Genomic DNA, 25,021 nt, shown 5'->3' on the forward strand with positions numbered 1-25,021 from the left:
TGTGCCACTACAGGGCACACGAGCGCCGCTATCAAAATATGTTTATTGGATAACCACAGAAGAAGAAATGAGTTTGTCACATGACCAAACATGAAGCGATTAGCAAAGAGCACAGCGTGGGAGCGGTTTACTCTTAGTTATTTCATTCTAGGAACACAATAAAGCCTCACAGTTCTGATCCTGGCAGAATTTGACCAGCAACTGGTCAGTCTGTCATGATGCTCCTGCTTGCATCTGACTCCCTAATTTGTCTGGTAAAATAAAGAAATGCCAGTGTAATTATTTGTGTTCAATGTAATGTAAACTGAAGTGTTTTTGAAAAAGCGTGGCCTCCAGAATGTGCTTATAAGCACGTAATCGCTAGCGGCGCTGTGTATTTGATGCCAAACAGTCCGCTATGCAACATGTTCTGAGTCTGACGGACATTTCAGCTGTTATCCTACTCTCTTTTTACTTTTTGTTCATAAATGTAACGAGTGGGGAACTTAAGTTGTGTGTCAGAATTATGTTAAAAAGAGTAGACTAAATAAGCGTTATTTATAAAGTGGGGCAAATGTTTGAGTGCGTCTGGGGGGTGTTGGTTGATTGGTTTCCGGTTAACCGGCTATTAACCAATAAGGATGTTCAAAACCTGGTTAAAGACATTTTGGAAAACGTGCATCCCTAATTAAATGCTAAACAAATTTAAAAGCTGTGTGTGTGTGTGTGTGTGTGTTTGTGTGCACACGCACGTGTGCATGTGCGTGTGCACACAAACACACACACACGCACGTGTACATGTGCGTGTGTGTGTTTCCGAGGCTTGTAAAGCATTCCCACTTTTCATACCATTACCTCAAACTAACTGTAGAAACTACATGTCAAGAGTTCTGACAGCTTGGAAACAATCCGGTGAAATCTTTCCTCTGAGACTTCTTTAGTCGAAAATGAAGAAAAAAGATGAGGTTGTGACAGGTGAGGTTTTTGAAACAATACAGGAACTCCCAAAGGAAACACCACAAAGCTTTCTCTATGAGAAGAACATGATTGACAGCTTGGGGAGTTCTCAGGTTTTGTGTAAAGTGACCATCAATCCTCTGGCCAGATTATGATTGGCAGATTAACACATTCACGGGTAAGGCTTTGTGAACAAAACGACTCACCCAAGAGGTTTCTCCAAACGACTCCCCACCGATCCAACCACCTCTCCAAGGGTGCAGCATGCCTGGCCCAGAAAGTCCTGTGAAATCGGAGGAGATCCAACACAAAACAGTATGAACCTAGACAAATAAAGCAACAAATATCATGTAATCCCTATAACGTGGGACATTTCAGGGTAAACGCATACACTCCCCACAACCTACAGTATTAAAAGTGTCTGAATTGCTTTAAATTTGACAAAACCTCATTCACTGTGAAGTAACAGTGTGCAATGGAAATGTGGTGCAATCTATACTGGCGAGATGATACGGTATATTGCGATATTAAAGACCGACATTATTTGCAATTTCTAAGCAGTGGCAGCTTTGTCCTTAGGGTACGCTAAGGTACCGCCCCACCAATCTCACAGGAAGAAGAAAAAGTAGATAGGAATCATAACAAATATAAAAAAAATAAACTAAACGATTTATGCATTCTACAAACTATAAGTGGTTTGTATAATCTACGTAAGTGTGGTTTAAAAATGTTCTCACATTTTTACCACAATCAAATTGTCTTGTGACGCGTTTCCTGTTACTTTTCGGGCACTGCAATCTTTACCATAGAACATATTAGCTGTAACCCCTAATATCCCCCTCCAATACAAATAATAGGAGAGCCTTTGGTCACAGAGGTTCACGATGGAAGCATGCGCAGAAGATGGAACCTTTCGTAATAACCAATCACATCAAGAGAAACACTGTGGTCTCAGAGACTTGTAAACACTCTCCAGCAATTTAAAAAAAAGCCCAAAACAGTAAGGAATCTGCTCAGTGTGATGTTGGGACATAGGACTACACACACTGAGCAGATTCCTTACTGTTTTGGGCTTCTTTTTTTTTTAATTGCTGGAGAGTGTTTACAAGTCTCTGAGGCCACAGTGTATAGGACTACACACACTGAGTGGATTTTTTTGTTACTAGAATACAGATTATTATGACCATAAACCAGCAAATGTAAGACTGAATTAATTCTTTTGAGGTCATAAAATTGCGTTTGTGGCTTGTGCCATGAGTTTTGCAGGTAGGGTAATGGTACTTATATTGTTCAAAAGACTAGAGTATGGGCTTTAATTTGAACAGTTGCTTCTGTTTCATATTGCATTGCTACTGTGTTTTTCTCAATATGTGTATTTAGTGTCTTTTTATGGCCTTTTCATTTAGCAGCTTACTGGCATTAGGTATTGCTGAGGTCAAACAAAAATGGATGCATTCATTTAGATGAGCCTCGTCCCATTGAGTATGTGTGCAGTTTGCATATTTTGGTGAATATTAGGCATGTTTTTGGAACAACTTTGTTGCTGGAAGTACTTTTGGACCTGGTACCAGGTCCATCGGGTTCAATTTATGTGATGCATAAGAATGGTAATTTAGCTTCCCCTCGTGGTGATATGTGGTTAGCGCATCAGAAAACTGGCTTGCAAAAATGCACCCTACCAAAAATACATTCACTAGCCGCCACTGTTTCTAAGGCTGAATTTCACTAGCCTGGCCTGCCAGACTCCCCGTTCTGTCTATTCTACACAAAGGACAAGTCTGAATACTCAGAGGAAAAGATCACCATCAGGGGTGAGACTGGCCAGCTCAAAAATAACCAGAAAAAAGGCAGAAATTACGACTGATTCACGCAACGTAGCAGTTTTTTTGCTGTAGTCAAAGATGGCGTCTGGCGATGGTGCAAACATCTTTGTTTAGAAGAAAGGCTTTTAGCGTTTCTTCTTGTTGTGGTTTTAAAGACATATCTGTCATTTAGAACAGAAGGAAAAGTTGCAGCAAACTCAGTTTCAGACGCAATCTTCGTTGTTTATGAGAAATTAATCATTGCGGTGTGTGATGTACAATGCTCAGTAATGATTGGCTCTGTTAGAATTCTCAGGGGGTGGGGTTATTTGAATGGGAGTGTTATCAGGCCCTTGGCTTCCCATAAGGAAGCATTGGCATGGCGGGAAAAGCTAGAATTTCCCTGAAAAACCCAGGCCAGATGTTTCCGAGACACATCCTGTGTTATTATGCGATCTCACCATTCTGTCAAACTGAGGCCAGTAAAAACTGCTGCCACCTAGCAGTCAGAGTTTGAATTGCACCACAAAAAATCAAAATCAATACTTTGCTCTGTTCAGTATCATAACATAAAAAGATCTCAATATTTCAGTGAATCAATATTTTTTTCCCATCAACTTAAAAATGTCTTGATAATCTCTAAGACTTTTGGGGACTGGTAGGACCAAAGTAGAACCTTTTGGACGGTGTGATTCTTATAACAACTTCAGAAAAAACATCACAACAACAGCCAGACCTGCATGGTGGCTGTAGTGTGATAGTCTGGGGCTGCTGTGCAAAGTCAGGACCTGAGAGAATTGCTGTAATTGATGGAACCATGAATTCTGCTCTCTACTAGAAATTTCTGAGGAGAATGCCTGACCCTTGCCCTTTACCAGACCGTTCATACAGGAAAAGTCCAATGTGGCTGAAATGAAACAAATCTGCTAAGGAGAGTGGGTCAAAATTCCTCAAGTAATGAAAAACTCAAATTGGAGCAAGTGTGGGCATGATGGGGTCATTGCCTGAACATGCGGTCCTGCTTCAAATTTTTGATGATCAAGTCATCCTGATGCCCTCTGGCCTCACTTTCCGAATAGGCTGCTAAAACGTTTGTCCTCACTAAAGAAAGGATACCAAACAGCGCAGCTCAAAATGTGAAGCTAACTGAGCGTTGGCGCATTTGTTAAAACTTGCAACAATCTTAACCTTTTTGTCTTTGCTTCTCGTGTCTTTTAATTTACAGACACAAAGTTCAGAGCCTAGTGAGCAAGATATTATGTCTGAGTGAAAGCTTTCATTGTGTTATTTATGCTTTATAAATTGTATCTGAAACATTACAAAAAACAAAAGCAATACAAGAAATTACATTATCTGACTAACACAGGGTTGAACCCTTTTTGATTGGTTTTTCTCAGGATAACAAGCCTTGATGTCTTTATCCTTTTTTCCAGGAGGAAAAGACATTTGTCTTTATTGAACTCTACAGTGTGTCTAATTTAGACTGAGGTCAATTCAAGCAACACTAAAATAACAAATTATCCCGGTTCACTGACTGGCATCTTCTCTTTTTTGTTAATCCATCTCCCCATTTTAAAGGCTGTTTTGATATATATCATCACAAGCACAGTATGAAGTCATAAAAATTTTATTAAGCCATTTAGTTTTATTGTTTTGTCTACAACCCACCCCACAACAGAGAGCCGTCAATGGAGCATTCCCAGCATTGTCAGGCAAAAATTATCCATTTTAAAAAGATGATCCTCTCATTCTATTTTTCTGTTCCTGATGACTGTTACTTTTATTTGATGGCATATGCTTTTACCTCCTCTAACATTTGAAGTTGGTCTTCCATGTACCACAAAGTTGTTTTCAAGCATCAATTCCCTGGAGAAAAAACTGACTTGTGACAACTGCTTCTTTTAGAGCAGCACTATCTCTCATGTTTCATTGTCATCCGTATTAAACTAATGGCAAATAAAAGGCAAGCGTATCTGTCAGATTTTTATCCAAAATATGCCTGTTATTAGGCATGTTTCTGCTTATATTGACCCCAGTGTCATTACATTATTATTGGTACTATAATTTATTCTCTCTTTGAACCAATTAGTTGTCAAATAATATATTTATCCATCCAAACCAAGCCCCCATTATCTTGGAATGAACACGAAGCCAATATGGAAGTGGCAAATATTGCAGTTCCACCCTCATCCACTAGGGGCTGGCATCAGAAATGAGCAAATCCTCATTGACTCCCATGTTGAAACTGCCAATTTCACAGCAGAAATAAACATGTTTACAGCATGGCTAAAAAAAACTTTTAGGTTTAATAGATCTAGTTAACATTCATGACACCCGGGGGTGGGGACATTTTTGTCAGAGCCACGTGACTTCGGAGCTAGCTATGGGGCAAGGCCTCAGCCTAATAGATGTTCGGCCATTTCAACTCTCTAAACTTTAGTTGTGTCCTCTGTGTGTTTTGAAGTTAATCATGGAAATATTTGGACACAGAGGGACACTGTGGTTACTAACAGACCATCCAAGCAGTTTTTGCTTCTTTTTATCAGTAAGTAAAATAATATTTCTGTACTTTATTTTGCTGGTTGAATGGGGGAAATGCTGTGTCTTTTAACTGCTTGGTCAAGCATGTTAGTGGGGCTGCATAAGAACCTTGAGCGGGTGCCCAGCTTCTCTGGTCTCGTGCCTGGGAACAGCAGGCTGCTGACTGTTCCCGTTTCCCGGGGCAACCAAGACTCGCGGACCAGCTCTGATTCGAGGCTGTAGTCATGCTGGTTGTTGGGTAAAAACAGTATTGGATGTATGGAAATGATTTTGTCTGGGTACCATCTGGTGTTTTTTAATTCAAACGAAGGTTCATTCCATGCTCATATTTTGTTATTATCCTGTGGCTCCGGCAAGGAGGTTCGACCTTGCAGGTCTGTAGGATCTGTTATCACAAAAAGCTCCCTAGTGAAGTCCAGACGAAGCTTTTCTCTATTATACGAAGCACCTGGGAAAGTTTTCTTTCTGTGAGGGGGGTGGGTGTGTTTAACTTTAATGTGTGTGTGCTATGTACTTTTAAATAAAACCTTTTTGTGAGCATCTGCTCGTCGAGACCGAACAGACAACCCACTGGTGTGTATCTTCATTCTCTCCGATTTTGCAAAGTCTGGTTGTTGATTATTGGTGATTGATTATTGGTAAATGTATTGATAATCTAAAACCTAACATCTCTAACCCCCTTGTGTGTGTTGGACTTTCTTTGAGGTAATCCTGGATTGACTGATAAAATTACCCAACACTGGTTACTAGTGGATCTCTGAGGGAGACCACAGAAATACCACAGCTCTTTTAGTTGATGCTGCTTTACTTTTGGGTCTCTCGACCGCATTTTTCTTGCTAATGATTTGCTGGTTGAATGGGGGAAAATCCTATGCATTTACCATAACACCGCTTGGTCATACGTGTCAACACTGAGCCTTGAGCCGAGTAGACGCTCCCAGAGCCGGGAACATCAACAAAGGCAGACTCGCGAATTGTTGACCATGGTAGACCAGCAAAGCCCATTACCCCGGTCAGCTTTCCCAGTTATGATTTTGTTACTAAGCAGATGCTTGAGCCACCTCAACTGGCTCCTCTTGATGTTGAGGAGCAGCGGATCTACTGCAAACCTCTCCCAGAAGATCAAGCTTCTCAGCCTATCTGTAAGATGTGGCAGATAGGTAAATAAGGATGTACAATATACACTCTTGTGCGTCGTGAAGACATGCTGCAATGTTCACTTTGTGTTTTTAGCAGAAGAGGAAAATGAATGCAGTGCTTCTCAACTGCATAAGAAATAGAGTAATGAATTCAGTCCTTATCAAAATGAAATAATTATAATACATTTCTTCCATAATAATTGAGCTGTACTCCAGTAAGTGTAATTTGAATCCCAAGACCAAACCACCAAGTTATAAAATAACATTTTAACAGGTCTTTATCTTTTTAAAGATACAAAACAAATGCTGTTAAAAATCATCATTTAGTTAATTATTGTAGGAATTCCTCATACTTAAGCATCTACTGCATTTGTCATTGCAAATATTTTAAGTTCAAAGTACTTTTGGAAAAATGAAAACTAGAGTTTTATATTCAACTCAAATTAAGCTTGTCCATCAGTTCCAGCAGCTTTTTAAGTAGCCAATTTGCCTCCCTCGTATCTGCAGCTTTGATGTTTTAGGTTTACTGGCACATCAACTAGTTCTGCAAATGTAGGTAGCTCAGAATAAATTCACTCTCCAGCTGGATGATCTAACAGATAAAAGTGCAAGATATCCAGCTGACTTATAAGACTTTTAAATCTGAGAGATTCACTAAAAGAAAATGATGTCACAACAGAGATTTGGTGAGTCTGAGACAAATGCTTTCTAATGGACAAATAATGAATGGATGATAATGGCTTATTGTGTTGTAAATAGTGCTAATAAATTTTCTAGACCTAAGAATTTTCTTCACTATACCTTACACTAATAGTGAATGATATTTTAATAAAAAATATAAATTGTGTTTTACCTCAAACTAATTCTCTTTTTTTTTTCTCCTAAATACCAGAATCTGTCTGTTTTCAGGCATGTTGTTCCCAAAGCAAAACACCGTCTAATGGGCTGGCTTTCCAGCTTTCCTCAGAGCCACATGCACGGAGGACGTCCAGACAGCTGCTGCAAAGCCAAGCGTCTTCTTATACGAGATCATTGATTTTAGCCAAGCGAGTTCTGTGATAAAGGACAAAGAAAAAGCCAATCTAAGCCACGGCTTTGGGAATTTTAAGAGACGTGAAATAGTATGGATGGCCTAAGGCGATATGGCCTAAAATCAATGTCACAATATATTGAGGATTTCACCTCAATAACAATAAATGGATGATAACTAAATGTGTGCGCAGAAACAAAAGTTGTCCACTAGATGGGAATGTCACGTGTATTACATTGAGTCACATTGTCATGTGACTCCAGGTGGTACAGCTTCTTAAAGGGGCATGAATGTTGCTAACCTACACACATATTTTCATTTTTAATTATCAAATTTATTGACGTGGGAAAAACGGTTTGAGCATCCAGGCTCTATTAAAGAGTTAAATGTAAATTTTGAAGATTTTATCTAGAATCTGTATTGAGATTGAAGTTCTACGAACATAAAAGCAACAAGCAAAGCCACAAACTCTGCTTGCATAATGTGCTACATTATTTTACTTGATTCTACTTGATTTCTTTAGTTAGAATATTCCCAAAAGTAGAAAGTCTCCTGATCATTAATGATTTTGCATTTTTAATTTGCATCAAAGTCCTTTGTTTACCAGATTTTTCAAATTCAGGAATAAACACTGACTACAGATTTGAAACTGAACAGTCGTTAGTAAAAGCTGGTCTTTAAAAATGTAACAATACAGACATTTATGAAGTATTGTGACCTTCCATTTTCATTTCTGTTTTATGTTGCCAGTTGTGGTAATAACAAAAAATTGAGAATTCAACTAAAGTTTATACCAATTTTTTAATTAATTATATATATATTCCACTTTACAAGCATACTCTTACGTTGCCTCAACTTCCAAATGTTGTGCACTTTCTGAAGGCTGAACATACATGCACCTTATACAGGGCCCTATGGCAAACACCGTCTGGATGGAAAAATGGAATAAAGCAGATTTGGAATTAAATTTAACGTTCTGAAGTGATCTATCAAATCTGTACATTTCCTAATGAATAAGAGGAGGCTGTATTTTTGATCCTGCAGCTGATGAGTTGAGGCATAAATGTCCTTTTAAAACGATGTTGTGGAAATTTTTGCAAAAAGCTTTTTGTGAATTTTGCTGAAGCAAAATCACTTGAAACTAACACATCTGGAGAAGAGTTTTTCACTGTATAAAAAGCAATGCCTTTCATCATTTTGCAGTAAAAGCAAAATAAGTATTTGCCAACAAAAAATCTGAGAATGCAGTGTAGCCAAACAAGTCAACATTATAATACAAGTCTACAAACACGACCTTCTGGTGTATTTTATACCTAGAAATAATCTCAGACAGAGACTGGTTCACTACCAGGACAAAACACCCAAACACAAGCTCAGCGATGTGGTATATGAGATCCTGTGCTGCAAGGAATGTACTTCAGACCTCTATATCGGAGAAACAAAACAGCAGCTACACAAAAGGAAGACACAACACAGAAGAGCCAACATTTCAGGTCAAAATTCTGCATCTACACCTCAAGGGCAAAGGTGGGCTTTGTTGGGGACCTGTTAGCATCGTCATTACCAAAGACACAAACACAGAGCTGAATAGAGTTTAATTAGGTTTAATTTTAAAATATTTACACCAGAAAATAAAGAAAAGTACATGAGAGCCTTTGTAGGGAAAGAAGAAATTCAAGCTTTTGTAAAATGCTAGAATAATGGTTTAAAACCTTCTCAGTGGCTTAGTGGTATTAGTGTTGGAACTGGGAGATCAGGGTTCAAATCAGGTCATACCAAAGACTTTAAAAAGAGAGTCACCTCCAAATCAACTTTGTTCTGCTGATAAGCTGTATAAATAAGTGTCTATCCGGGCTGTAGACACGTGTAGTCAACAATTCTGCACTTTAGTGGATCTTAGAGTTGAAATTTAAATATCCTGCCTCAAACTCAGTGTTGCACTCTCTTCAGGTAAAAACTCTGCACTACATATGAATTTAAATCTACCATCATTATTGGCTAAAAGGTACCCTATCACGTTAGCCGGTTCCATAAGGTGGAGGGGATGAGTTAGGTGCTGAGATGTAATTTCACCAGTGTGATCATGACGACGAACGGGACTTTAAAGAGCAAGTCACCCCCAAATCACATTTTTTTTGCTGATAAACTATATAAAGGAGTGTCTAATCGTGCTGCAGACACGTGTAGTCAATAATTTGGCACTTCAGTGCATCTTGGTTAAAATTTAAATATTCTGCCTAAAACTGGCAGTGTTGCGCCGTCGTCAGGGAAAAATTCTGCACTGTATTTGAATTTAAATCTGCCACCACTATTGGCTAAGAGGTATGCTATGATGTCATCTGGTACATTATGATGTCACAATGCCATTGTGAGCCTGTGTATGTGTGTATTTGTTAGCGGCTCCGCCCTCCCGGTCTGCCAAGCAACAGCATTTGTTGCATTTTTCAAACATGAAGTGGGAGTGGAGTAAGTTTCTTGTACGGGGTGACTTGCTCTTTAAAAACATACATAAAATTAGGGCTGAAAAATGTCTGCACTCAGCTAATGCAAGGAGACAACAGGAATGTATTAACTGGGTTATGATTTAGTGTAAAATGAACAGTATTAACTAAAAATGTCTAAAATCATCCTGCAGGTAATCCCTTTTTAAATGTTCAGCATCCATGTCTCACTTTTGTTTTTCACTCTGTGGAATAATTTAGACATCTTTCTTAAAGTTGGCAGCAGTTACAGCTGTCTCATGTGTTGTGTGGGCAGATCGGTCGACTTAAGACACTAAAAGGCAAAGGAAAGATAAGAGTCTTGAGTCAGAGAGCATTGCCTCGGGCAGAGTGAGAGTGGCTGTCTGCGCCTACCCATAGACTAAATTTGGCAAAAGATTTAATTGAGTTTAACTGAAACCAACTTTATTTTTCCACTGAAGTGCACACATTTGTACGGAGCCCCTCTGATGACATGGTCTAAAAATAAATAAATTGTGGCCACAAAATCCGTATCTACACAGGTGTAAGATTTCTTTATGGTGAAAATGTTTATGTTTATGTTTATTCATTTAGAAGACGCTTTTATCCAAAGCGACTTACAATTTATAACCTACCATTCATGGTGAAAATGGGTTAGATGTGCATTACAAACACTACGGCATATAAAACATATCTTATTGGGCTTATTTTATTCACATGACAAAATTAAACTTATTTTTAAAGGTCAGATTATTGCCATTTTGATAAAACGAAGTGAATAGAAGGAAGGGATGGGGCAGTAATCACACTCAACCAATAAATGTCAAAAAAATAATTACTCACATGTTTTGAAAGGTTGGCGCTCTTTGAGTCAACATCATACCTGTGGAAATAAAGAAAGTTAGTACATTAGTAAATGGCTACAGAGGCTGCATGCCAGTGAGTGAGTTTTCCACTTCCCAGCAGTGCCACAATGTCACACTCTACTCAGCTAATTAAGCCAAAACACCAGCAAATGATTTATAATAAACCATAATCAAAATGGGAGAAAAAAAGAGAAATTAAGAATAAAAAATGCTAATAAAAATGTCAAATGAAGTGGGTAAGCACAGGAGCCCAAAAATTACAGAAATGACAAAAACAGCAGCATGAAAAGAAGCTAGTGAGGAAGAACATGATGAACAGAAGGTCAAACAAAAGTCAGCTTTAGCAGGTGAGTTTTCAGCCAATTCAGGAGATGAAGGTGTGGATAACTGTCTCAAGTTCTGAGCGGGACAGAATGGGACTCAGCTTAGCAACGTTCCTGAGATGGAAGAAGGAAGAGTGAACAACAAGAAGAAGAAAATATCTTTTCTATATCGCCTCTCAAGATAAAAATCACGAGGCGCTTCACAAAAACAAAACATGTAAAAATCTATTTTTTTTTATTAGAAAATGATTACAAGTATGTTTAAAATGAGCAAAAAATAGACAATTGTGACTAAAAATGTAAAGAGAGAGAGTGAATAGGAAAGAGGGAAATCAGTGGATCCTGAGGAAGGTGGAATACATAGGGAGAGCAGAAAAGGAGAGGGTGATGAAGGTCTACTGAAGGAGACCACTGAGTCCACTTATCTCAGACTCAGGGGGAGAGAGTTCCAGAGTCTGGGGGCCACAGCAGCAAATGATCTGTCACCTTTGGTCTTTAGCCTGGTGCTGCACAACCAGTAGGCTTTGACTGACAAGAAGAGAACTGACATGAGAATCCAGGGTGAGAGCTGGGTCAAAGGTCACACCAAGATTCCTGACAGAGGGTTTGGTGTGAGAAGCAAGCTGACCAAGAGAGTCTCCGACTTTGGAAAGCAGCTTGTCTGGGGCACAGATGAGGATCTCAGTCAGCTGTAGAACCATCCGACGCAGTGGTCTCTAGTAGGAATCCTCCACGGTCTGACCACTTATAAACGACCTAAGGCTCCCTGATGCCGCCACAGCGTAGCGGCAAATTCACAGCATTGTTTTGTAAAAACGGCTTATTCTCCTTTGGCTCTAATGGTGAAGTCATCAGACCAACCATTTCACAGCTCTGATCCTTTCGGCCAGCATTAAAGGAATAAGCCTTTCTTGGGTGATTTTTCTGGAAATAAAAAACAAAAACGTCACCTTGTTTAAAGTTAATTATGGCACACGGTACACCAGGTGTGTGTTTGAGTCCTCCAATCTAATAAGTCTGAATCAGCACTAAAGCATTAGAAATAAACACTATGCTTCCCAGTATCCTTTGTTTCATAAGTCTCTATAGACTTCCCAGCAGAAATGTTGTGTTCTAAGATTTAAACCAGTTCTCTTGTTCACATAACTCACAAGAGGTTGGTCACATATGAACAGTTTCCTCATTCTTGTCATTATGGTGATTATGATCATTCTTTTCTCCATTCCTTTCTAGGTTCATTCTAGGAAACACTGAGACCTCTTTACTTTATTATTATTTTTGCATGCTTGTACATTCCTGGTAGGGTTTTTGTTTTGTTTTGTTTTGTTTTGTTTTGTTTAAAGATGAGTCATGCTACCACTCACACACCCTGACGTACATATTTCATTTCTGAAACAAGAAACCGCTCACTGGAAGATTTCTAATACTTCTGCTAACAAATGAAAGCAGTTTCTATTCCTTTTTGTTTCCAAACTACAGGAACCACAGCCAATTGTAGTTTGAGTTACCGTTTGTAACGGAATGAAATGACTGTTTTCCACCTAAAAGTCATTTCCCCCCTCTCCTCAGCAAGAACTAATCTGCATGAGATAATGCTCAAGGTTTGCTTCTAAACTGCTTCCTTTCCAGCCCAAGAGAAGAATGAAGACAAAGGACTCTTTCCTATTAATAAATCAAAGAACTCTATTTTTAATAAAGCTAAACAAACAAAGTGTTAGTCAATAGTAAGATATTGACCAATCTGTGAAATGACAATGTTATGATTAGTAAGTTTTAATAAGTAATATGACTTTAATCTAGCTGCACTAGACATTCTGACGACACGTAATGTAAACGCATGACACATTGCTTTTACTCATCCAATTGGAACCTTCCTTTCTGAAGCGTGGCATAGTCTCTGTGGTGTTAATAAATCTGCCCAACTTTGATTCGACCATAAATCAAAACATCCAGATTAATAAAACCAGTCCCACGCCATCTTGGTTCAGTTCTCTGGGTTCTCTACAGTTCACTGCAGTTCACCGCATTCTAAGAGAAGTATCGGACCGGCCACCCGGACTTCTTTTTAAGCAAAGAACCAACAAGCTGGATAAAATCTGTTGCATTTTACCAACCAAGCAATGGTTCCTTTCAGAATAAAAGCTGAACTCACTGACCCTCCGGGTCCATCTGACGCTGTCAACCAACTGTCGCTTTTTACCTGGAGACAATCCAAAGACTAGTCTGTCGTACTGCTGACGCGGTTTCATCGGCTCGGTACCGAAAAGGGGGTCCGAGGACCTGGCATTCTGTATCTGTACGGAGGCCTCATCCTGAAGGTTATGTGTGGAGCGACAAGATGGCGTCTCATGTTTTTATGAAACTCCGATCATGGCTTAAGAGCAAAACATCACTTCATCACTCAGACTTGCTTCTCCTGATACGAGAGTTCTGATGACAAACATCACTCACACATACAACATCCATCGCACGTCTCATTCACACCAAGATCCATCCATTCACTAAGAATTAGTCTTGTTTAAAATTGTTTAGAAATAAATCTTAAACGTTTTAAAGGTGACTCTCTTCTGTAGTCTCTCAGTTAATATGAAGTGTTACATAATCCCTGCAATAAAAAGTTCCTATCTTCTGGTTAAAATTACCCAAAGATCCACAAGACTGATTTCAAATTTACTATGGAATCTTACGTCTTATGGTTCCTTAAATATATGTAAATTAAAGCCCTTACATGTTTTATTGAGTCAAAAAAGAAATTATTCTGCAATGAGAATATTTATTTATGACTCATATGTTCCACAATTGACAAACAGCAGAACTATAACAGAAAAACAGCTACAAAAGATACAAACTACAGCTACTGATGGTTTGCCATTATGTTTGTGAGCAACATTTGGATCTTTATGGTCTAAATATAATTCAGTTTTGTTCAAAAAAACGCTAATTCACATTACGACTTATAAAGGATGGAAAAAGAAGTCAGAATTTAATATGAAGTAATTCAGAAAAAATGTCACATGGCTGTAATGTTGTTGATAGTAGGTATGTGCCAGAGCCAGTATATTTGAATGGTAAAATGTGCATGCCTTAATGTAACAGATGTACTAAATATTTCCTGAAAATATTATTTCATGTGGTATGCACCAAAAGTTGTTCTTTTACTCAACACAACAGTACCACAAGAAATATTTTTATTTTTTTACCAAAAACGGTGCAACTCTCTGGCCTCTTTTCTCAAAGTAATTTTCCCCGTTTTTTCCAATTTGGCTGCCAGATTCTAGTCATTATCTGAAAGAGTTTTCTCTCACTGTTGCATTTTGGCAGAATTTTTAGCATTTTTCATTGTGTCTTTTTTATAATCCAATAATGTCATTTGATTTTGTAAGTAAACTCCTCTGTAGCAAGGGCTGGATGAGTTTATGTTTATGTATTTAGCAGACACTTTTGTCCAAAGTGACTTACAAGTGATAATCGGCATGTTGGCCCTTGAGGCGAGTTCAACCCAGAGTCCATTAAGCCTCTGGATGTTGTGGGACTTTGTCCCCATTGCTGTTCATAACTTTTATGGACAGGATTTCTAGGCACAGCCAAGGTGTTGAGGGGATCCGTTATGGCGGCCTAAGGATCAGGTCTTTGCTTTTTGCAGATCATGTGGTCCCGTTGGCTTCATCAGAATGTGATCATCAGCTTTCGCTGGAGCAGTTTGCAGCCGAGACCGAGACCATGGACTTGAATTGAAAAAGGGTAAAATACCCTCTCCAGGTCAGGAACGAGGCCCTGCCTCAAGTGGAGGAGTTTAAGAATCTTTGGGTCTTGTTCATGAGTGAGGGAAAGATAAAGCATGTGACTGATAGTCTTAGGTGTGTTCTTGCTGTGTCGTGGTTCTAATTCCATGCTTTCGTTCTTTTTAAACACAGAAACAGTTTTTATTTACCTGTTTTGTAGCTACAGTTTCGCCGACAGCTGCCGGCTTCTTCAGGCTGACGCTGATGCAGGAAAAAGAAATTGAGCAGCACGGACACCGATTTAAAATCACTATTTCAAAACTCCCAGCAGCAAAAAATGTGCTGAAAATCTCTCTACAACTGCACCACCACTGTGGGGTATAGAAGCAATCAAGTCTCGGGCTCGAGTGCTACTCTGTAGCGAACTAGAGGTGGAATTGCAAGCTAGTGTTAACAGCTTGGTATCAGTGGCCTCAGACGACTCACGAGCCACTGATTCAAAATGACATGGCTGAGCTTTAAGACAATCATAAAACAAACATTTTTACATGCATTCTCAGAAAGCTACCAGAAGATGTTCAGCTCCATTCAGAAAACACTCAAAAGACATTTAAATGCTGATAAATTACACCATAGCAAAACACAGTTTCCTTAACTATCTTTTTAAGAAATCACACTGACTTTGGTTAATTGTAGACAGCTGAATAAAAACCAAGATCCTGGATGAGACCCCAAATGTCTCATGGATTAATTTATAACCTTATCCAAAAAATAGTTAGCCCTATTAGTAAGCATGTATATCTGGTGTAGAACTTATTGGCTCTGCTATGAATTTTCAGGTCTTAATTCTCTCCATGTTAGGCCAATTCCCAGCTTCTTCCAGAGACTAGTGCCAGCCACCATCAAAGCTCGGCTGCCTGTCAGCAGCATCAGCGGCTGCCCGGTTCTCCCACAAACAAAAGTGCTGCCAGTCAGGATTCTCCAGAACTCCACGACACCCCTGCTTGGCTTTAGCTGACTGAATTTCTATTCAGACAACTCTATTTGGTTTCCTATTTTATAAATACCAACCACTAATTCACAAATAATCTGGTTACAGTGCTCATTTTGGCAGTTTTCTCGTATCTTTAACAAACGTTTTTCAAAGCAGATTAAGATATTTTAACAAAACATCAAATAACACATGGGATGGATGCAGTTATGCTGATTGATTGCTAGGTTGCAAAGTCCATGTTTCCAGTAGTCTTGATAGACTGTATTATTTATTATTCAAATACACCAGTTTTGTAACTCAGCATTAAAAATAGTTATGTGCAGGGTCGGAAATGCAATGAGCTAGACTCTTGTCAGTAAGTAGCCAGGAAGCATTGTTGAAGTAAAAGACAATGTGAGGAATGGTGACAAAATAATCATTCTGGAGGAGAACATCAGGTTGGCTGCCCAAAAAAAACAAAAAAAAAACACGTCCTTGGCTTTGATTAGACTTTCCAAAAAGACAATGGGTCCAAAAAAAGCTAAGAAAGGAGCTAAAGACCAGAGTGACAGATGGAAGGAAACATTTCAACCTCTGAGACCTGGAGATCATCACAAAAGAAGAGCGATCCAAAATCTGAGCAACGACAAGCTGAAAGATGCTATCAATAACAGAAAATAAACATCTAAATCCTGAATGCAAATAAAAGCTAACAAAAAGTAAAACAACACAGTTTCATGTGCAATGAAGAAAATAGAAACAGTCATTTTTTTTAAAGCTCAATGGTTGCAAACCAACAATACGAACCAGCAGAGCAGATATGAAAGGTTAAATTATTTCCTTTTCCTGAAGGTAAACTGTCTATTCTTATTTCTCTTCCACGATCCCTTCAAACCCCAGTTGTTATGGCTACCCGTTATCGCACACATCGACAAGGGCACACAAAAACCCCACACTGTTGCCGTGGTCACACAGTGTGTGGGAAAGTACGTAGAAGATGCACACGTGAGGTTTGTTTTTGTTTTGGAGTGGGCGTGTCCACCATGTGAAGCAGCTAATCTGCACATGTGATTATGAACAAATCGGCTGACAAAGAGTTAGTGTGCTTTTTCACAAACATGCCACAGCTATTTGTTTTCTAAATCTAGGAATAGACAGATATAAAACCATCTTGTATATCTAAAGCTAAACATGTCTCACAGAAACCAATAGATATTAAACCAGGAAGGGGTTAAAACTGACTGTGCAGGAGATAGCCAATTACGGTATCTTATTTGTGTCTGTATGAACGAATACAAACTAAATTCCCACCCACACAAACTATATTTTCTCAACTTTTCTTTATTCGTCCTCCTCTTGCATCTCTTAAGAAACACAAACACGCAGACTTGCATGAATCCAGCATTTAGATCCAGGTTAGTTTGTAGTGGGGTCTCAGTATATATTTAGTCTCCATGTTAATAAAAACACATGCAAAATATGAACTGGGAGGCTGACAAGAAAGAGATTCCTCTCAACTAGGGTCAGCTGGGAAGCTTAAAAATATAAATACCTTTCTTTACGCAAAAGAAATTCCTTTAAATCCTCATCAGCTGTTTCGCCTTTACTCACATTAGGGTAGTAGCTGTGCCCTGCTTTTTGGAGCATCCCCTCTGACCTCTGTAGTAAGTAGTTTTGTTGTCTCAAATCAGACATCCTGTCCAATCACAAGCTGTACACTCTCTCAGGTCTTTTCTTCCTTTTGACTGAAACAAGTCTTATTTAAGCATCAAGTATGAGATGGTAGATTCTAGGTCTCTGAACATTTAGCTCACGTTTATTAATGTTCAGACATCTGAATTACGCTTTTCACACAAATCAAGAAGACTACTTTATATATTTGTAAGTTTAAAAGAGAAAAACAACACAAAATGTTTTTATTAACAAAGAACACAATTTCAAAGCGATCAGTCTGATTTATCACCTTTGCCATTCTGCTAATAAAGCACAAAGAAAGTTAAATCAGCTTCAATGAAATGTATTTGGTAAACTGCAGAAAAGATAACCAAATGTGTGAGTCAAGTTTATCTCTCACCAAATAGAATATTTACTAAGACATCACAATATAACTATACACATTACCTTTTTGTGTGTGTGTGTGTGTGTGTGTGTGTGTGTGTGTGTGTGTGTGTGTGTGTGTGTGTGTGTGTGTGTGTGTGTGTGTGTGCATGTGTGTGTGCGTGCGTGCGTGTGTGTGTATGTGCCTGCTCTGTCTTCTCGATCCCCAGTGAGTCGTGGAGGATGGCTGCTTATCATCAAGGACTCTCTGGAGGTTTCTTCCTGTTAAAAGGGAGTTTTCCTCTCCACTGTCGCTTTATGCTTGCTTAGTATGAGGATTGCTGTATAGTCACTGACACTAGTCAGTGACTTGATGCAATTTGCTGGGTTCCTTATATAGGAAACATTATTTCTGATTGGCTTAATGAACTGACCTGAATTGGAATGCTTATTATGTGAAGTGCCTTGAGACGACCCTTGTCGTGATTTGGCACTATATAAATAAACTTCAATTGAATTGAACTGAATTGAACTTATTTCATCAATAGACCTGCAGTGATCTCTAGTAGGAACAAATACCTTGTAAGATACTGGTGCACCGTTTCCAGGAACTAAAGTTGCCCACATCACAACCGCGCTTCAGATGGCAGGATTTGGACTTTTATTTCCTGATATATGGACATTTTGCCTCAAATTATATAAAAGCAATGCCACACTACCACTGACTCTGTTTGCTTTGCAATGTTGATGTTTTATCTCCACAAATATCACAAGCCTGGAGCAGTTCTGCTGTGTGGTGAAGTTACTAATGCTAACAATTAGCTTCTGTTAGTCGAGACGTCCGTTGGTGATTACCGGACTCTAAACCAACAACAGCCTTCACTGTTCAAGATGTCTGAGTCTATGAATGTAAAGTGACAGTGTGGCGTAGATCTGTCAGACTTTCCAAACCCTAGAGTTTCACTGTCTATGTTCTACCAGAAGCTAATTTTCATTAGGGATGCACCGATGGATCGGCATTTGATCCCAATCGGCCGATAGCGCCCCTATCGGTTTTGATCGGAGTTTTCAAAATAGATCAAAGCAGACCGATCAGGTAGGGTTGTCACGGTAACCGGTGTAGCGGTAAACCCCGGTAAAAAAAGTTGACAATAATAATAACCGTCTTGTTTTTAAAAAACTATATTATCTCGGTGGGTTACCGTGGCTGCGGTGTAGGCGCGGTGACCCTTACCAGCCACCGTATCATCTGCTGAAGTTGCCGGCGGCACATGCGCGCTTTGTTGTTTACAGCCAAAACTTTCTTGAAGCTAAAGCTGAAATAATGGCCAAAGGAGGAGACGGCAGCGCTCAGGAGGACATTTTTTTATCCCTCAAAGAAGACAAAGTGGGAAGTATTGGGCATTTTTTGGATATCTGAAGAATGCCGAGGGACAGTTGATAGAAGACGGCTATCCTGTTTGCAGCACGTGCAGAAAAAGTGTCTGTGAAAGGCAGCAACGCTTCAAATCTCATCACACATCTGCGTGACCATCACCCACAACTCTGCAGTCAACGCAATGCAAGTTAACGTTAACGGTTTAGCCAAAATGCGTGATCCGAGGATTTGGGTTGAGGGAGAGTGCAACGAGTCGCTATATAAATGGTAAAATGGTAAATGGCCTGTTTTTGATATAGCGCCTTCTAGAGTCCTGGAACCCCCCAAGGCGCTTTACAACACAACCAGTCATTCACCCACTCACACCAACATTCACACACTGATGGTGATGAGCTACAATGTTGCCACAGCTGCCCTGGGGTGCACTGACAGAGGCGAGGCTGCCGAGCACTGGCGCCACCGGTCCCTCCGACCACCACCAGCAGGCAATATGGGTTAAGTATCTTGCCCAAGGACACAACGACAGCGACAAACTGAGCAGGGCTCCAACCTGCAACCTTCCGATTACGGGGCGAGCACTTAACTCCTGTGCCACCATCGCCCACAATATAAAGCAGCCGCAGCGCCGCTACCTGCATATAAACCGTGTCGCGGACACCCCCATATTGAAATGACGCTATGCAGTACGGGGCTCCCAGGGGCAGATAAGAGTTGGTCTCTCTCCGAGAATAATTATGAATTTAACAATGATTACTGCCTGATGACATTTTCCCACATCTGCAAAGCTCACTGGAAGGACACAAACCGAGGACAATATTTTCCAGATATAGGGTTTATTACTCAAGTAAGGGTAAAAAAGTATCTGATTAGAAGGCTACTTGAGTACTGAGTATCATCTGATCTAATATTTTTAAAATGATGACATCAAACAGACATAAAATAAGAAGTTATGGGCAAATATTGGTATTTTAAAGACTAAAGGGAAAAAATGTAAACAAAATAAACAACATAATTACAAAATAACACATTTTAGGCAAAATTTAGACACAAACTGAGGACAATATTTCCTGACATACAGGGTTTATTTAATTGTGTGAAAATGTAGCACGTTTAAAAAAATACCGCGATAATACCAAAAACCGTGGTAATTTTGGTCACAATAACCGTGAGGTTAAATTTTCACACCGTGACAACCCTAATACAGACCATTTAGATTAGGTTACATTTCCTTTATTCCCAGATTATGTAGTTTGTAGCACCCATCATAATGTAGAAAATTTCTGGCCAATCCACGTGATCGGTATCGGTGATCAGCATTCTTTGATATCGGTATCGGTGATCGGCAGCAAAAATCCCTAATTTTCATGTTCAGCATGAATGTTAGAAATAAGTACAAAATGGTTTCTCAGTGAAGGACCTCTTTAATTAAGCCTAAAATGACAATCACCATTCCTTTAAATTAATGCTCTACAAAATGTAAGGTTAGTAACAATATTTAAAAATAATGTCAAACTGAATCTGATAATCTGAAACTTAGAAATTCAGTCTTTTTCCCCTTTTTGGTCCATTTAGGCAGCATCGTCAAATAGCAAAAGTAAAAAAAATCATCTCTGGATGCTCAAAACACAGGTTGTGTTTCACAGTTGTACCAGAATCAGACACTGGTACCACTCTTCAAAACCAGAGTTATGCATCTCTATTTAAGACGTTTTAACGTATGCTTCAAAAGTTGTACTCACAAGTCAAATCTGAGATTCTGACGCTCTTCGAAGAAGTAGTCCAACATGAATTTCCGAACAAAGTCTGGGTTCAGTGTGTTGTCGATCACCTCTGTTCTTCCATACTAGAGATAAAACAGAAAAGATGCCTCTGAGAAACCAGTCCAGAAAAGAAAATACAAAACAAGGAGAAAACTTTCATTTTTAGTGTATTTTCCACCTTTTGATGATGAAATTATTTCAGTTTGATGTTTCTTACTTTAAAAAATCTGTCACATCTTTTTTATCTCTGCACACATCCCCAGACTTTTGAGCTTTACCAGCACAAGAAAGAATAATGATTCCCACAAGCCCTCTGGGAAGTTTCAGTGACTCGTGTAAATATCTTATCACCTGCAGCCTTTTCTTCAGGAGACACATCAGGGGGGAGACGCTGGTAACAGAAGATTATGTACAGCTTTTGAGTAATAAATGCAGAAAAGCTTAAGTATGGAGTCAATGGGGTCAGGCAGGACCCCGTTTGGCATTTAACTCAGCCTGTTAATAATGCATGCAGATGACGAGCTACTCAGAACTATGAAAAACTGGAAATGATTGTGAGGCTGCAGGATTTGCCCCCTCATTTACATTCATGAATATTCATGGTAGTAGAACACACACCACTGACAGTTCAGTCATTCGAGAGAGAACACATGTTCTTAAAGTGTTAGAGGGGTTTATTAATTTCAGAGCAACTGATAATCTTAATTTTGATTTTAATAATACTTTTAGTTACATTTACTCGTTTTAAAAAACGTTTATACATTTTCTGTTTTGAGGTTTAGAGAGAGAGAAAATGTTTTTTTAACAAACTGAAGTGTACGAAGTAGAAATGTCTAAAGGTATTACTAAATTCATCTGTCTGATACATGGACTGTGAATGTGTCTTGGTGAATATGGGCCAGCTGCAGTCTTGAGTTTAGTAAAACACCCACTGACCTCTCTCCACTCCTTGTTGCCCATCCCTTGAGTGTAGAGAACACAAACTGTGAAGAAAACAGATGTGTGATGTTATTAACAATAATCATGAACAGCACATGCAGGTTTATTTAGCTGTCTCCATATTTCTGCAGAAAGGTTTATGGCTGATTAACGTCAAACAAGTCAATGAGTCTTAGACACACTTTTTACAGTTTGACATTTCACACACATCTTCACGTGAATACCATATTTAACAGCAGGAGAAGTTGGATCTGAACTGGGCCAGTTAGGGGTTTCACATCTGGTACCACTCGGCCCACATTGCATATATGGTTGTCATACCTAGGTGGCCTGGGATTTTTCCCTATCCAACTGCGCGGTTTTTTTTTTTTACCTTTATCCTCAGATGGGCCGCTCAGGGCTGGACCGGGCTAACACGCCCACTATGACTGATTGGCTGGCTCAAATACACGCCTACCGTTGTGGGAAGCATGAATGGCAGATATAATCAACCAGCGGGGGCTTCTCGCAAGCACATTTTCTTATCATTGGATGCTGAGATGTGAATGTTGCTTCCGAGTAGTGATGGAAATTCCAGCTCTTTTTAGAGAGCCGGTTCTTTTGGCTCAGCTCACCAAAAAGAGCTGGCTCTTTTGGCTCCCAAGTGGCTCCTCAGATTTTCTGTTGCGTAGAGTACATTTATCACCAAAATAATGCTAAAATATATGTAAACTAATTTACTAATGTAAAAAAGCTATATATCAAATAATTATCATTTCTGTGGATTTAATAACTGAACACTTTAAGAAATCTCCACTTTCCGACTGCTGGCGCTCGTTTTCTCACCGTCTTCGTCGCGCTCTCCTCCCTCTCGCTAGCCTTTTTCCTCCTCCTCATTCCCTCTCGTCTTCCTCCACCCGCATGAGCTCTGCTGTGTGTCTGTCTGAGTATGATCCTCCCTCTTCCCCGCCCCTACTGCTCTGTGTGTGGACAGTCTGGACACACAGTTACACATGTTGACCAATCACCTGTAGCTTTCACCAAGGCGGGGGGGGGAGGACGGCTCCCATTGACGAGCCGGCTAACGTCGTTCACTTCAAAGAGCGGCTCTTAGAGCCGGTTCGTTCGCGACCGACACATCACTACTTCTGAGTGAAGCTGTGTCAGTTCTGTCTCTTTCTCACTGCTGTGAGGAACACACACACACACACACACACACACACACACACACACACACACACACACACACACACACACACACACACACACACAACTTTGTTTAAGGCACCACAGACTTCTCCGCTCGTCCTTTGCCCCGCCTACATGTTCAATGATTTCTCTGTTCCTGAGAAGTGTGTGTGAACAAACCCTACCAGAGCGGACGCCACCCAGCTCGGTCTGTGCTGGCCCAGATGTGAAACTGCCTTTAACTTGTTTTAAAGGGGCCATATCATGGAAAATCTACTTTTAGCTTTTTAGCTTGTAATATTGTTGTTTCATCATGAAAAATGTCTCTAAACCCCTTTTTGGCTGCATCCGTGCAGTTTTCTGTTTCAGCTGCAAATTTTGAATTTTATTTTGAAAATCCCAAAATGGCCTAATGTATAAGTTGCACGTCACTCACTGCTCTCAACATCAGGCCCTGCTCCTCCATTAGAAGCTAGTCTCTGGTCTGAAACCTGTCTCCCTTGACCAGCTAAGGACATGTGGCATAGGCGGCATGTATCATGGAGCAGACTTGGTAGTCTAGTTTTAAGTGCTCTGGGCTGGCATGCAGCTTTGTGCAGGTTCACATCCTGGTCTCAGCAGTAACTTTTTTCGTCTTTTTTAGTTGCACTTGCCAGTATGAAGTTTTCATTCCTTTACTGTTACGGCTACCAGCCTGGCCATTGGGATGCAGGAGCCAGGATCACCCAGCCCTGGTGATCAGCCTGACACCGCCCCTCCTCCTCATCTCTTCCAGGCTGCTGAGGAGCAGAGCTGATCTGAATCCTGCTGATGATCAACACCTGGATAAAAAGGCTGTGCCTTCAGCAGTCTGGGAGGCAGCAGTCTAGGGGTTCTGCTGTCCTCCAGGCCTCATTTTGTTTTCAACCCCTTTGATTGGAAGAGTTTTAACTGTAAAAGTTTTAACTCCGAGTGATCCACATGGATCTTTTGTTAAAGAGCGGGTCAATTGAGCCTCGGAGTCCTTCTCCACCCACGTATCAATTTTAAAAAATGCAACATTAGTAGGCGTTGCCTGGAGGACCGAGAGGGCGGAGCCGCGGCAGTGACGAAGACGATGGCTAACTAGACGAAGCTAGCTCCCTTCACTCTGAGCAGTTGATAGAAGTGGAGGACGTTTCTCCCCCTCCTTACAGACACTCGAGAAGAAAGGGACCAAGTCTATTTGGAGGAGACAAGCGGACCTGAGTCTTATTGTTTTGAGCTTGTGAGTTGCCTGAAACTCCCAGAACCGACCCAACAGAATCACCTCTGAAAGGTAAGTAGCCGTTAGCCATAGCATTGGATTAGCTGCAGGGTTTGTCTCCACGGCCCCAAAAAGCTAGTATTCAGCATGTTTTAGAGGTTTATCTGCTTCAGCACACCTGGTTTTAATCAGCAACAAATAGCTGAGCTGCTTAACAGCTAATCTAACCTGTTAAAGCAGGAAAATCCACTGAAACATGCTGGATAGCTCTCCGGTAGCCCTGGGCTCAAGGTACAGTCTGCTGCATATAAAGTTATGAAAATACCCCATGAGAAAATTATTCTGTAATGTGTTCAGCCCACTAAAACTGCCCTGATTTCTTTATTTATTTACTAATAACAGCTGCTCTCTCGGTTCTAGGTCCTCTGGTGTCTGCAGCTGGTCTCTGGTGTCTGCAGCTGGTCTCCTCTGCTGGTGTCCTCAGGATCAGGAACTTCCAGAAGAATGTGCCTTTCAATGACTCTTTCCCCCTTATTTGTTATATTAATTAAATAAATCTCAATTTATATATTTCCTGTTTTTGTTCATGTCCATAAATACTTAAACATGCTTGAAATTAGAACGAGCTTTTAACAGTGAGGTGCTAGTTTAATTAATCACAATAGCTAGTTAAACATGCAACAAAAATGTGATATTCAATGTAATTTATAAATATCCATTA

At 39.9% G+C, this 25,021-nt stretch overlaps 1 protein-coding gene and 1 long non-coding RNA gene across 8 annotated transcripts in view; one reads left to right on the forward strand and one right to left on the reverse strand.

The window, feature by feature from the left end:
- Window positions 1–25,021, reverse strand: part of LOC107383712 (copine-8) — a 192,985-nt gene that overhangs the window by 88,255 nt on the left and 79,709 nt on the right. For all 7 annotated transcript variants that reach the window (XM_054739596.2, XM_054739592.2, XM_070549052.1 and 4 more), the window contains 4 exons: window positions 21,906–21,952; window positions 20,949–21,052; window positions 10,754–10,793; window positions 1,143–1,219 (listed from right to left, as the gene is read on the reverse strand). In XM_054739596.2, coding sequence (XP_054595571.1) covers window positions 1,143–1,219; window positions 10,754–10,793; window positions 20,949–21,052; window positions 21,906–21,929 — 245 coding nt within the window. In that variant the 5' untranslated portion in view covers window positions 21,930–21,952. The remainder of the gene's footprint in view (window positions 1–1,142; window positions 1,220–10,753; window positions 10,794–20,948; window positions 21,053–21,905; window positions 21,953–25,021) is intronic.
- On the forward strand, window positions 24,053–24,870 carry LOC139068776 (uncharacterized). Its single transcript, XR_011520052.1, has 2 exons — window positions 24,053–24,372; window positions 24,721–24,870. It is a non-coding gene; the product is annotated as an uncharacterized lncRNA (long non-coding RNA).

The sequence above is a fragment of the Nothobranchius furzeri genome, chromosome 1, assembly GCF_043380555.1.
Source record: "Nothobranchius furzeri strain GRZ-AD chromosome 1, NfurGRZ-RIMD1, whole genome shotgun sequence".
Lineage (NCBI taxonomy): Eukaryota > Metazoa > Chordata > Actinopteri > Cyprinodontiformes > Nothobranchiidae > Nothobranchius > Nothobranchius furzeri.